The sequence below is a fragment of the Uloborus diversus genome, chromosome 1, assembly GCF_026930045.1.
Source record: "Uloborus diversus isolate 005 chromosome 1, Udiv.v.3.1, whole genome shotgun sequence".
Classification (NCBI taxonomy): domain Eukaryota; kingdom Metazoa; phylum Arthropoda; class Arachnida; order Araneae; family Uloboridae; genus Uloborus; species Uloborus diversus.
In genome coordinates, this window is record NC_072731.1 from 64,674,688 (window position 1) to 64,687,751 (window position 13,064).

A 13,064-nucleotide genomic window follows, 5' to 3' on the forward strand; every position below is an offset into this window, starting at 1 on the left:
AAATTCCGTAGTTGTAAGCAGCCATTTCCACGATGTTGAATTCGAAATTTATCAGTTCTTGATGAAACTACATTTTTATTGTAGCTATACGAACACTATAAATATTTCATGTAAATAAACAATTGTTTATCAGTGTTATCAAAAGAGGAAGATGAAAGTTCTTTGTTTTGTTTGGTTAGCGCTAATTGTTTTACATTCGGTTTCGTATGTTTCTAATTTATGAATTATGATTTAATTCTGTTATACATCATCAATAAAATTCTCACGGATACATGGCGGTAGTTTTCTTTTAATTAATCTTCCATTATTTCTTTAAAGTTATCGAATTCTGTTATCTTTCTATCATTTTAATCGACACATGATAAAAAATAAAAATGGTTTGCAACTGACATGCAAAATCTCGCCAAGCAAGTGTTCTTTGTTCGCACAATACTAAAACGATAACCCTAAACTATAATCGCACTACTTTGGCGATGAAAATTCTCAGCGTTAAACATTTTTCGTTCCGTTCTACGATAATACTGCATAATATCCTTCTTTTGAGCTTAAGATTAAGAGAAAAAAAGAAAACCATATTCTTACAAATTCACACAAAACAATAAAACAATTTACCTTGTAGAAAGTTATCCTCTTCCAAAAAAAAAAAAAAATGCTTCGAATAGACTTGCAGATGCGAAGTTTGTTAATCCAGAGTTTTCATGTGCTTAGGATTTCACGCCATTTATGACAGTCAATTCACTTTTTAGAGGGAAATAATAAAGACTAACATTATTTTCAGGAGCTCGAGAATAACATTAAGGGACAAAACACTTTCTATTTCTGAAAGCTATCCAAGACACATCGAATGCTTTAATAAATACTCATAACAAACTGCCTATATTTACGTCAACAGACACACATGGAACGCAATGTTTTAGTTTTCCCGGCAGTTATGTAAATCACCGCAAGGTAGCGTATTCGAGCGCTGAAGTTCCGAATTACAAAAGCAAAGCAAAGAGCGAAAATTGAAAGTTATTTTAAAAGCCTTGCTTGAATTAATTACAAATGTTTTATTTGTTAACAAACATAAGATGGCAACAGTTAAAATTTTTAAATCATTGAGATAATATTTCCGGTTATTTCCATACAATTAAAATCACGAGAAATACGCAGACGATTTATCTTTTCATATTACGATTTATCTTTCTTATTGATGCATTAATAAAGCTATTTTTATTCGCAAAAAAAAAAAAAAAAAAAAATCAACACCTCTTGGAGCGATTGGTGTCAAAATTGAACTAAAGCCTGTTTACATATGGATTCTCATATATTCAAAATTTCAACCTGAACGTAGCATTACTTCTTGAGATAGCGCACTCACAATGGAAAAAAAGAACGGGCGGTTGCGCTACCCCCTTTTTAGCTGTTGACACCAAAATAAAATCAGCTCTTATACCTCAACCCAAGTTTGAGTTATTGATACCAAAATTGAATCATCACCTGCTCCTGTTAATGGCAACATATGGACCAAATTTTGTTTGATTCCGCGAGTTACTTCCTGAGGAATTGCAAGCACGCGTAACTCAAAAAACGTCCCATTGCTCCACCCCCCTTGGAGGAATTCGCGCCAAAAACCAATGGGAACAAGTTCACATAGGGGCACATATGTGTACCAAATTTCGTTCGATTTCATGCGGTAGTTTTTGCTGTAGAGCGGCCACAAAAAACTGGTCACACACAGACGTGACACACACACACAGACAGACAGACATTTTTCCAAAAATAGTCGAAATGGACTCGGTACACCTCAAAACGTTCGAAGCCTTCGAAATTCGAAAATTTGCACGAATCCAATACTTTCTTCTATATATTAGATATAGAAGAAAGTAAAAAAACTACGAGTTAGCTTATTCCCGTCGCCATGGCAATCTGAAAATCAGAGCGGCATCAACTTTGGTCAAGTGAAGTTAACAAGCAATTCGTGATTGCTGAATAAATTGATTGAAATATTAAGGTAAAGTGGGAAAAGAGAAAAATATGCAACGATAAAGGCATTTTGCAAAGAAGTTTTCCCTGAAGCACTTACATTCAAATATAATCTTCATCTTCGGTCATCAACCAGCACTCGAGTGATAAAACAAGAAGGAAAAAAATGAAAAAAATTGAGGCAATCTATTTCATGAAGCAATCTTCCATTCGCTATTAAAGTCAAAAATCACAATAATTGTGATGTATGTTTACGTATGCATTGTTTTATTTGATGACTGTATTTTAGAGCTATTACACACTCTAGTAGAATTTTTATAAAACGCTGCCTTTTGTCTACTTTTAAAGGAAACTTTCTTTTGTCTTTATCTACGCGTGTTTTTATTTTTACAATGTTATACTTGTTTTCGCCTCATTTCACTGTAAACAGCAGATGAACGCTCCTGTAGTTGTTCAGGAAAATGAGACGTTTTCATCCTACACCAACAAAATAAGAGCCTTCCTAGAATAAAAGCCTCCATCAAAAGAGAGATCTATGCAGAGCCCTAATAATGGAAAGAGCAATTACGCTGATGATTCTTTCAGTTGCAAAGGCGCTAACGTTGTATCTGATCCGGTAATGCAAACTTTCACAACTCACAATGACTGAAGAACATCTTCATCAAGGACAGTTGAGTGCGTGACGGAAAAATACATAATGGCACCCTCCTTTTTTTTTCTTACTTTTCCTAGTAGATTTTTTGAACAAGTCTAGGTGCTCCGTTTATCAGGTGACAGCGTGAAATTCTCACTTATTGCATTTCGTAGTGCTTGGTTTTTTTCTTACCCAGGTTTGTTTATTTCAACATTCTTTAAATTTTATTTTGCTTAATCATCAAATTTATTGATATATTGAGTATACTGTATCTGGTTCGTCATATATTCTACAGGTTCCTTGATTATTTTATCCACTAAAATTCCGTTAGTTGATTAATAGTTGTGATTTTTCTAGATAAAATAAAAACTATACCATTAAGTTTCGAAAGAAAATTGCCCATTACTTAGTTACTTAGTGGGGCAGAATTATTTTCTTTTCTTTTTAATGCAGTTTTTCACATGGTAACTCAGCTGAAGCTTATAGGACTATCAAAATGATCGTTTTGTAATGAGAGTGAACTAATAACAACAACAATAATAATAATAATAATAATAATCACAATAATAATAACAATCACAATAATAATAATAATTATTATTATATTAATAATACAATAAAAAGTAATATCAAAAATAATAATAATAACACTAATAATAATAAAAATAATGATAGCAATGCAATAATAATAATAACAATAATAATAATAAAAATTAAGATAAATATGATGAAAAATAATAAGTATTATTATTATTATGAATAATAATTATTATTTTTATTGCTGCTGTTTTTTTTTTTTTTTTTTTTTTTTTTTTTTTTTTTTTTTTTTTGAGCAATCACAAATTGCTTATTGTTCTCACTTGACCTTTGAATGATGTTCCTATGATTTTATTTCCCCCCTGCCTTCTTCTGCAGCTCCACCGTTGACCGGCCCGTCCCGATGCTGCTCCTTTAGCGAAACGGTGTCCTGGTTGCGTCCATATCCTACACACACACACACACACACACACTCATGCCTGCACACAGACACAAATACTCACGCCTACACACACGCTCGTGATTGCGAAAAACATAATGTGAATTCGAGATGTCAAATTTCAAATTAATTTTTTACTTTTTTCTAATTGTTTTCAGTTTGGCAGATCATTTCTTCATTTTTTTTATTTGAGGAAAAAAAAGAAAACCTGCTTTCAAACCTTTAATGTATGCGTTAATAGATATGAACAATTGAGAGTGAAAATCCGCCTACACATAAACTGGCAGAAATATAGCTCAAAAAGAATGATTTACAAAATTAGTTACGCATTCAATGCATACTATTCAATTGTAACTGCAAAGTTATATATCTAGAATTGCAGGTGTTGTGAATGATGTGAATTTGAAGTCGCTTTTATATAATAAATAAGTAAAAACTTGATCCGATCTTTGATGAAAACTACTTGCTACTTCCCTTTTAAAGATTGATTTATCTAAAGTAATCATCTCTATCTGTCTCAATTTCTAAAAAAATTAAATAAATTAGATTGGTTCGTCCAAATCAATCTGATTTATTTAAATTTTCTCTTTATTCAATTAATTATGTGGCTTTTCTTTAATTGTGTTCCGCTAAATAAAGTGTTCTAAGGAGATCACTCAAGTGTTCCACGAAACTCGCATTCATCCTTTTAATTCTAAGTAGTCACTCAAATATCAGTAATGACGTTTGAAAGAAATTTTTGCTCAGTATTTTCAGAACGATTAGTATAAAATGTATTACGAATTAAAAACCATTTTTGAAAAATGTATGGCCATCAGTATAAGATTGCGAAGCTTTTAATTGAAAAACATTTGATTCGTTCTTGAAACAGGAATTCAAAATACTTGGAATTCTGGCGGTTTAAAAAAAAAATAATGTTCCCCCAATTGTCCCGAAAGATTCTGTTGACGTTTTTACCATTTGCAACTACATAATGAAACGGGGTTATTGGCTGATGTGTTAACATAAGTATCAACTGCAACCTGCCTTAGACTTGAACAACATGACATTAGATGATATTAATATATTTCTTTTTCATTATCTGATGTTTTGACAGTATTGTTACATTAAACCTCATGTTTGTCTAAGAGGTAACAAAAAAGTAACAAATTTTCTAAAGAGCAGAGCTCAAGGTTTGTATTATTTGCCTACAAGTACCCCCCCCCCCAACTCTTTTTCTTTTTTGTTTTGCAATTTATGTACAGTAGACCCTCGTTTTACGCGGGGGTTACGTTCCACCGAAATGCCGCGTAAATTGAGATCTAATACTAGTGTTAAAATAGGGGTTTGGTTCCGTAGATAACAAAATACTTCATTCGAGTGATGACTAATTAAATGTGTACTTATATCGACTTTTATGCACAACATGCATAAAGAAAACATAAATTAATTTCGTGTTTTGTTTATAAAGAGGGGCTATAATAAGTCTTTTGGCAGTCATTAAGAATTTTTCTCTAATTCTTTGCAGAGAGCGTTAATGCATCCATGATCACTTGCGTCATTTCCATGATAGAATCTTCCTTCACTAACAAATCAGAAACATCATTTCTATTGTTTAGGAATGGCTATTTTGGGAAATTTCAATGTGAACGTTTTTGGTTGTGCGTCACCGACGTCGGTATCCTCGTTGATATTCGCCTCCTTTGTCACTCCTAAAAGTTCTCTTCTTCCAGTGAGTTCTAAACTGTGTGAGTTTAATAACTTTACTTCTGGAAAGAGCTCTGGAACCAATCGCATAAAATCTCTCCAGTGGCCAAAACTCGATCATTAGCACGCCAAAATGCAGTTGATTACGCGTTATTTGCAATCTTTAGGAGCTTGGATTTTGAAAGAGGGAAAAATTTTATCTGTTTACATTGCCGCATCCGCGTAAAACCGAAACTTATCCGCTTAAAATAAGGTAAAAGTGTCAAATCTTAAACCACGTATAATCGAAACCGCGTAAAACAAACCCGTGTAAAACGAGGGTCTACTGTAGTTTTAAGATCAATTGTAATAAAATCCCCAAAAAATTCATTTAAAATGCATGCAACTTCAAAATCGCAGATGCTTAAAAAAACACATTAAATCCTTTGAAACACAAAAATTGAAGTGCTTATAATGTGAAGCGTGGGAACTTTTAATGAATAGTTGCAATAATAAAATTAACATTATCATTCTCATTAACATTTAAACTTTAAAATTTTGTTTGAAATGTGTAGTAAAAATCTTTTTAAGAAACTTTGAGTTCATTTTTTCATGTTACTATTAGAAGACAAAAAAATTATTTGAAATATTTTTTCTTTTAATTGCAAATAAAACATTTTTAGAATGTTGCATTTCCGTACCTCATAGCCATAACAACGTAAGTCGCATAATCAGTTTTAAAGGAGAGAGGAGAAACAGTTTATCGCAAGCAAAGGATGGGAAGCGCGCTTTTTTAACACTGGTAAAAAATTACAAAGGATTTTTTTTTTTTTTTTAGAATAACGTTCACAAAGCTCAATGTGGAATAGGATTCTACATACAATGCACTATTAAACGGAAAATTGCAATTTTTGAACTTGCGCTAGTCTGGATCGGAGGTACAGATTTAAATGGCCCTATTGAAGGTTGGTCAAGTGTTCAATGAAACAAGATGGTCATTAAAAAGGGTTCTGTTTATCAATTAAATTACCAAACACTAATTTAATGCGTAACATTTTTTTTTTTTTTTGAACACTATGTCAAGTTGAAAAGGGAAACTTTTGTGTAAGTTTTCGGCTTTAAACTTCTTGCGTTTCAACAGAATAATTTTAATTTTTCACTCCTCTGGAGTAAGTATGGCATTTTGTTTTCTTTCATTACATACATAAATATTTATACTTATGCAAGAAAGAATATCCGACCAAAATATTGAAAAGAATGAAAATTGTATATTCGTTGTGCAAGACGTATATCCTCCACTTTTAAGGATTAAAAACTAAGTTCCTTCCGAAACTGAATGAGTCTACTTGCCTGTCCTGTATGCCTACATCGATTTTCTAACATCAAATGTTAAATATCTCGTTCAATTTTGCAAATAATTTATTGCATTTCAATGGAGTTATAAAAAGGAGGAAACTTTCTTTGCAATCTTTCGTAAATTCAATTGTTGTATATTTCAGGGAGTTGAATGTTTGCTTTAATATGTTTCAATTGGACAAAATAATGCACATTATTATATGTATTTATTGAGCACAAAACAATGGAATGCAATTTCATTCTTTAATTTGTTTTCTTCAATCCTATTTCTTTATTTTATTTATTTATTTATTTATTTATTTTTATTTATTTATTTATTTATTTTTATTTATTTATTTATTTACTTTAATTTATTGGTGAGGTTCCAACTGGCCCAAACTGTCAAACACATCAAGATAAATATTCAGTAAATTACCGCCCAATAGCCAAGGCTAAAGCAGAAATACATGAAATACACCGCTAGCTCAGTCATTTCCAGCCGAGGACTGCAGTTTCGTGAAATGACTGAGCTGGCGGTGTATTTCATGTATTTCTGCTTTAGCCCTGACTATTTGGGTCGGTAATTTACTGAATATACCATGCCTTGCCTTCAATCCTCGAGTTGAACCGAACCATTGCTTCGATCACTCGTCTGGTCTGCGCTAATTCTCTATTAGCTACCAGTTTGTTTGGCACTCTTGGCTTCCTTAAGAGGTTTTCCACCTCCAGCTCAGTTAATCCTATGCCGGGCTGATGAGTGCTAATAAGAAAGAAACTGCAGTCCTCGGCTGGAAATGACTGAGCTGGCGGTGTATTTCATGTACATCAAGATAAGCTTGTCAGTCAAAACCGCGAGAAATTTTTGGACCAAATGGGAAAACACCAATTTATTTATTTACTTATTTATTTATATATATATTTATTTATTTTTACTTATTTATTTATTTATTTATTTATGAAAGTATGTTCTTCCTATTTAAATCCAGTTCGATTTTATTTATTTCAGATTATGAGTGGGAGATTGTTCATATTTCTTTGCTTTACTGCCTTACAAAATGCAATAACTTATCCAATTAATAACTCAGGGTAAGTATTTATGTAATTAAAATTCTGATATTTCAAAGCATCAGCAGAAATCGCATTTTTTAGTTTAAGCGCTGAAACTTCCGTCTAGAAATTGTATTTTAATTGTTTACATATTAATTTTTGAATGATATAGGAACATAATTTGTTTTTGATTATCTGATGTTCTGATATAATTGTTATATTAAACTTAACGTATGTCTAAGAAGTAGCAAAAAAGTAACAAACTTTGTAAAGAGCAGTACTCAAGGTTCATATTATTTGCTTACAAGTACCCCCCTCTTCCATTATTATTATTTTTTTTTTGAAACTAACGTAGTTTCAAGATCAATGTAATAAAACCCCAAAGTAATTAATGTAAAATGCGTGCAACTTCACAACGCACATGCGTAACAAGAAAAAAAAAAAAAAAAACATGGAAAAAAAAAAAGTTAAATATTTTGAAACATAAATTCAGAAGTGCTTTTAATGTGAAACGCATGAACTTTTTCTATTCTTAAACTTTCCTATTAAATGGAATACACATAATTGGTAAAATTACTAATAGTTGAGTTGGCATTAAGCAAGGAAAGTTTTCACATTTTTGTAGAATTAGTCACAGCAAGTTTCAAAGACAAAGGCAGGACATTGATTTCGTAGGTTTAAAGCAGGAGGAAATTCATTTTCATTATTTTCAAAAATACATACAAATTTCATTTTATTTATTTATTTTTTTAATGAGGAAACAAAATATGTGCTTTTAAACTTGCTTCTTACTTAATGGTTTTTAAATATCCTAATGCTATTATTATATTCAGGACTTAAATTAACTGTTTGACTAACCGAAAAAGGGGTGCGTCGTAGATCTACCTCCTCGTGGTGCACCCTGGTAACACACTGTGACTAAATGATCTATACTTTTGGCATATGTTGCCCTTCGCCCTCAAACTATGAAGTCTCTGAAGATTCTGCAGTGGAACGCTGGAGATTTGTCTCAGCCCAAGAGAACAGAGTTGTTACTGAATTTGATTGGATTTGATATCGATGTTTTCGCTATCATGGAGACAAATTTAATCACTGAAAACATGAAATTCTTCCCATTTAAAGGTTATTCTCTGTATTTGCTACCGAAACCAGAAAGGTGGCCAGTGGTATTCTGGTGGGAGTTAAAGATGATCAAACCAGTGATTTTAGAATTATTAAATGTATGGATCCTGATGGTGATAAGAGTGAGGTAATCAAATTGGATGTTTGGAATTAGAGGAGACATTTTGAAGTCTTTGATATTTATAACCCTCCTAATAATAATCCAAATTCCCATTACATTGACTCATCAACCCGTTGCATTTTTATTGGAGATTTTATTGCTCACTCCCCTTTGTGGGGCTATAATAATGTTAATCAGACATGCTCAATAGTACAAGATCTTTTGAACTACGGCCCATTTGAACTGGTTTTCAATAATGATGATCCTCCCACATACCTCCATTATAATGGTGCTGGTACTAAACCTGACCTCATAATGGTCACAGCTGACATTAGAAATGCTACAAAGGGTACAGTTATTGATGACCCAGGATCAGGGCACCGGCAGGTCGTGGCCAATATCCAATATAAGGCACAAAAGCATCAATCGACACACGGTCTAAGACTTCTTGGAATTTTAAAAAGGCGAATTGGAATCACTGAAATCCTTGACTCCGAGCTACGATTAGAAAATTTGATTTTGCCCTACATTTGGATAAAATTTATACGTCTATCAAAGATAAGTTCTTGCTTTGCGCTAAAAAATGTGTTCCTAGAGGCAAGATTAGGAAATTTAGACTCTTTCGGAATGAGAACCTAGAATGCACGAAGCAAAAACGAAATAGAGTAAGAAGAAAAGCCGAACTTACTGGCAGACCCACAGATATTATAGCCTGGAGAAGACAGGCTGCTGTATTCAAAAGAGAGATTGTGGTACAGAAACGTGCTTCTTTTGGGAAATTCATCGCAAATATCAATTATCAAAAAGATAGTAAAAGGACATTTAAATATGTTGCTAATATTAAAAATGAAAATTGTAAAGCCCCAAAAGCTTGATTTCGAGTAGATAATAAAACTCTATCCTCTGATTGTGAGATTGCAATTGCCTTTGTGCAACATTATACAAAAATTCAGGTTAAGAGTGCCTATACACGAAGAGCTACAAAAACCATAAATCGGTATTTGAGGACTTCTCCGAGGTTTTTAAATGGGCCAGTTAACAATATTGATTCGGTTTTCTGCTCTCCCATTACATCTACTTAGCTCTCTAGAGCATTGGGAAGTCTCAAAGTAGGAAAATCGCCTGGTGACGACTACATTCATTCAGAGTTCTTATTTCATATGGTTATAAGAGCTCACCAGACCGTGTTGAAATTTTTCAATTTGGTTTGGAAGGCGGGTATTGTGCTCTCACACTGGCGTAGGGCTATCACTATCCCGATTCATATGAAAGGCAAGAGCTCGCAAGCCCTCAGTGGTTACAGACCAATTTCTCTTACTAGCTCCATGTGTAAACTTATGGAACGTATTATGGTTAATAGATTAAATTGGTTCCTGGAAACCAATAGACTTTTAGCGGAAGTGCAAGCTGGATTCCGCAAATTTCAATCAGCAAACCAACAGGTTGCCCTCTTCAGTCAGGCAATTAAAGACGCTTTGGACAGACAAAAAGTTCTGACTGTTGTTTTTGTTGACTTTAAATCAGCATACGACCTAGTCTGGAGAGTGAAACTGCTTGAGAAGCTTGCGGACCTTGGAGTTTTTCAAAATATGCTTCTATTTTTTAAGGCTTTCCTACGCCAAAGAATGTGTAGAGTAAGATACGGAAATTCTCTTTCAGGATGGAAGCTGCTGAAAACTGGACTTCCGCAGGGAGCAATATCAAGCTGTAGTCTTTTTAACGTTTTTATAAACGACTAGATTTTGTCTATTAGATCAATCCCAGGGGTTAGTGTCTATTATACGCGGATGATCTTGTTATTGTTACGGACTCTCCAAAAAAAGGATGCCATCCACCATAACACTGATAAACTCAATAAGGCCATAGGTGAGCTCGAATATTGGTGCAACAAAAATAACATGGTTGTCAATGTTGAGGAAACTGCTATGATGTCTTTCTCCCTTACTCATCAGCTCTTTCACATTGACCTAACGAACAGAGGTCAGCTGGTAACTCCAACTGATCAATACACATATCTGGGAGTATCCTTTGACCGCAAATTATCATGGAAGTTGTTTATTGAAGAAATCACTAACAGGATCTCAAATCGGCTGATATTACTTAAACGACTAGCTGGATGTAAATGGGGCTGCTCCTCAAGGACCCTTATGACAACTTTCAAGTCTTTTAGTGAATCATTAGTAACCTCATCGGATCGAAACATAACATCTTTGGAGTTGACTTATAATCAAGCACTTCGTCTTATTACTGGAGCGGTAAAAACTAGCACGATAGATGCGTTGCATCTGTATACAGGTTTAAGGTCTATTAGATCAATGTTGCAAGAAAAAGCTCTTTTGCTATGGGAAAAGGTTATACGTATTCCAAATTCTTCTGAACTCTGGAAAGACATACTTCTAAGGTTAGAGAGAAATTTGAAAACTCAATCTGTGTTTTTCCAGGGAGCTCTGCAGTTGCAGAGAGAATTCGGTTTTTTATGTGAAGCCGAAGCTCCGCAATTGCCACCTTGTCCTGTTGAGACTATTGTCTCAATTTGGGGTCTCAATTTAATAGCTCTCTATTGGGTGAGAGCTATTAAAATTGCTCTCACCCAATTGACCTGCCACTTGAGTGGTTTTGATAGAGCTGTATCAGTGACTCAAAGGCGGCCTTCCAAACATTGGGAGCATCATTTTGCTCCACGTCATCTGTAGTCCTGGAGTGTCGGGAACTTTTGCCGACACTAGACGACTGTAACAAGGAAATAGTCTTGCAGTGGATCCCAGTGCACTGTAGCGTTGAAGGAAATGAGGTCGCCGACTCTCTGGCAAAAAAGGGTACCATGATCCAGCACATTGCTAGGCCAGAAGTATACCTTTTGGCACTATTAAACGAATGATTAAAAGCAAGATGTCGGAGGAGTTTTGGAGCAGTCTTGCCACTAGAACTTCATCAAAGCCATGGAGAGACAAACTCCCTCTCCTATCAAATAAACAGATATGGAATGGTGGCCGAGTTCAGGCTGGCCACGAAACATGATTCCCCACCCAAACACCTACATCGTTTCAATATCATTTCTAGCCTTCTCTGCACGCTCTGTAATCTGGGATATATTTTGGATAGGGACCACCTCCCCTATCGCCCGGCGTTAAGACAGCGAACTCTAGTAGACCGCTACTGGGAAGCAAGGAGCCGTTTGGTTTCATAGACTTTATACTGCAGCTGTTTGTTTATTTTTGTATTTGTTCTCTGAGGTTTTTGTTGTTCTTTTTTTTTCTTTTGTTTTATTTGTTCATCGGCTGTAGTGGTCTTGTAAACTTTGCCATTGGAAATAAAAAGAGAGAAAAAAAAAGAAATAATCAGTTAAAACGATAAGGCTTCCAAAACTGCAAGCGCTCCCGGGCCCAAGTTTTTTGGCTGAGTAATTTTTCTAAAATCTGAAGAAGAAAAAAGAAAACTTATTGCAATATAATTTACAAACGTGTCCCAGCGGAATTCAAATTAAGGTTTATCCCACCCACTCCGGGCTGATAGTTTTGTACATTATATACGGTTGCATTGCAATTCTATGGTGAAAAAAATTGTTATTGAATAAGATTTCTCATGGTTTCATAACGTCCTTCACAAAACTACTTAACTTTTATAAAAGAACATTCTAACAAAGCTAAGGTAAATTTCACACTGAAAAAAAGCTTCCGAGGATTTTTTTTTTTTTTTTTTTCAATTTGTCATCATGTATCTTCACTTCTAAAATTCCTCTAAACATTTTTATAGAACTAGTACAAGCTTACATTTTAAAAATGCATTTAAAAAGAGGAAATGGAATTTTTATTCCCATTTTTTCAGTCATTTTTGGGACCCTTGAACGTTTTTAGGAGAAGCTCAAGCATCCCGAACAGGGGGCATAGGGGGTTCATAAGCAATCCTTAAAGCAACAAATTATAAGTTAGTGAATCGATTATTTCAGAAAGTGCATAAGTCCAATAGATTTTCGTAGGACTTCTGAAACAATCGATTCAAGTATGAACGCACATGCAAAGGTCCAAAATTGCGCTTTTCGGCCTTTAATTTCGAAAAATTTCCTATGAATTCCACTACTCCCATAAAAAATTTCTCCCGAACCTTTTGAATAATCAGGCCCTGATCGTTCCCTGATGTTGTAAACCGCTTCTTTTAGTAAGAAGAGAACAGGAAGATTAAGTACGCAGACCAAAATCTAGAATGGTACCTGTACTGAATAC

General features: G+C 34.1%; 1 protein-coding gene across 1 annotated transcript in view; it reads left to right on the forward strand.

Moving 5' to 3' along the window:
* The first annotated feature begins 2,572 nt into the window (after positions 1 to 2,572).
* Positions 2,573 to 13,064, forward strand: part of LOC129234621 (protein ABHD11-like) — a 47,396-nt gene continuing 36,904 nt past the window's right edge. Inside the window, exons 1-2 of the mRNA XM_054868654.1 lie at positions 2,573 to 2,795; positions 7,582 to 7,661. Of these exons, the coding sequence (XP_054724629.1) occupies positions 7,585 to 7,661 (77 nt within the window). The 5' untranslated portion in view covers positions 2,573 to 2,795; positions 7,582 to 7,584. The remainder of the gene's footprint in view (positions 2,796 to 7,581; positions 7,662 to 13,064) is intronic.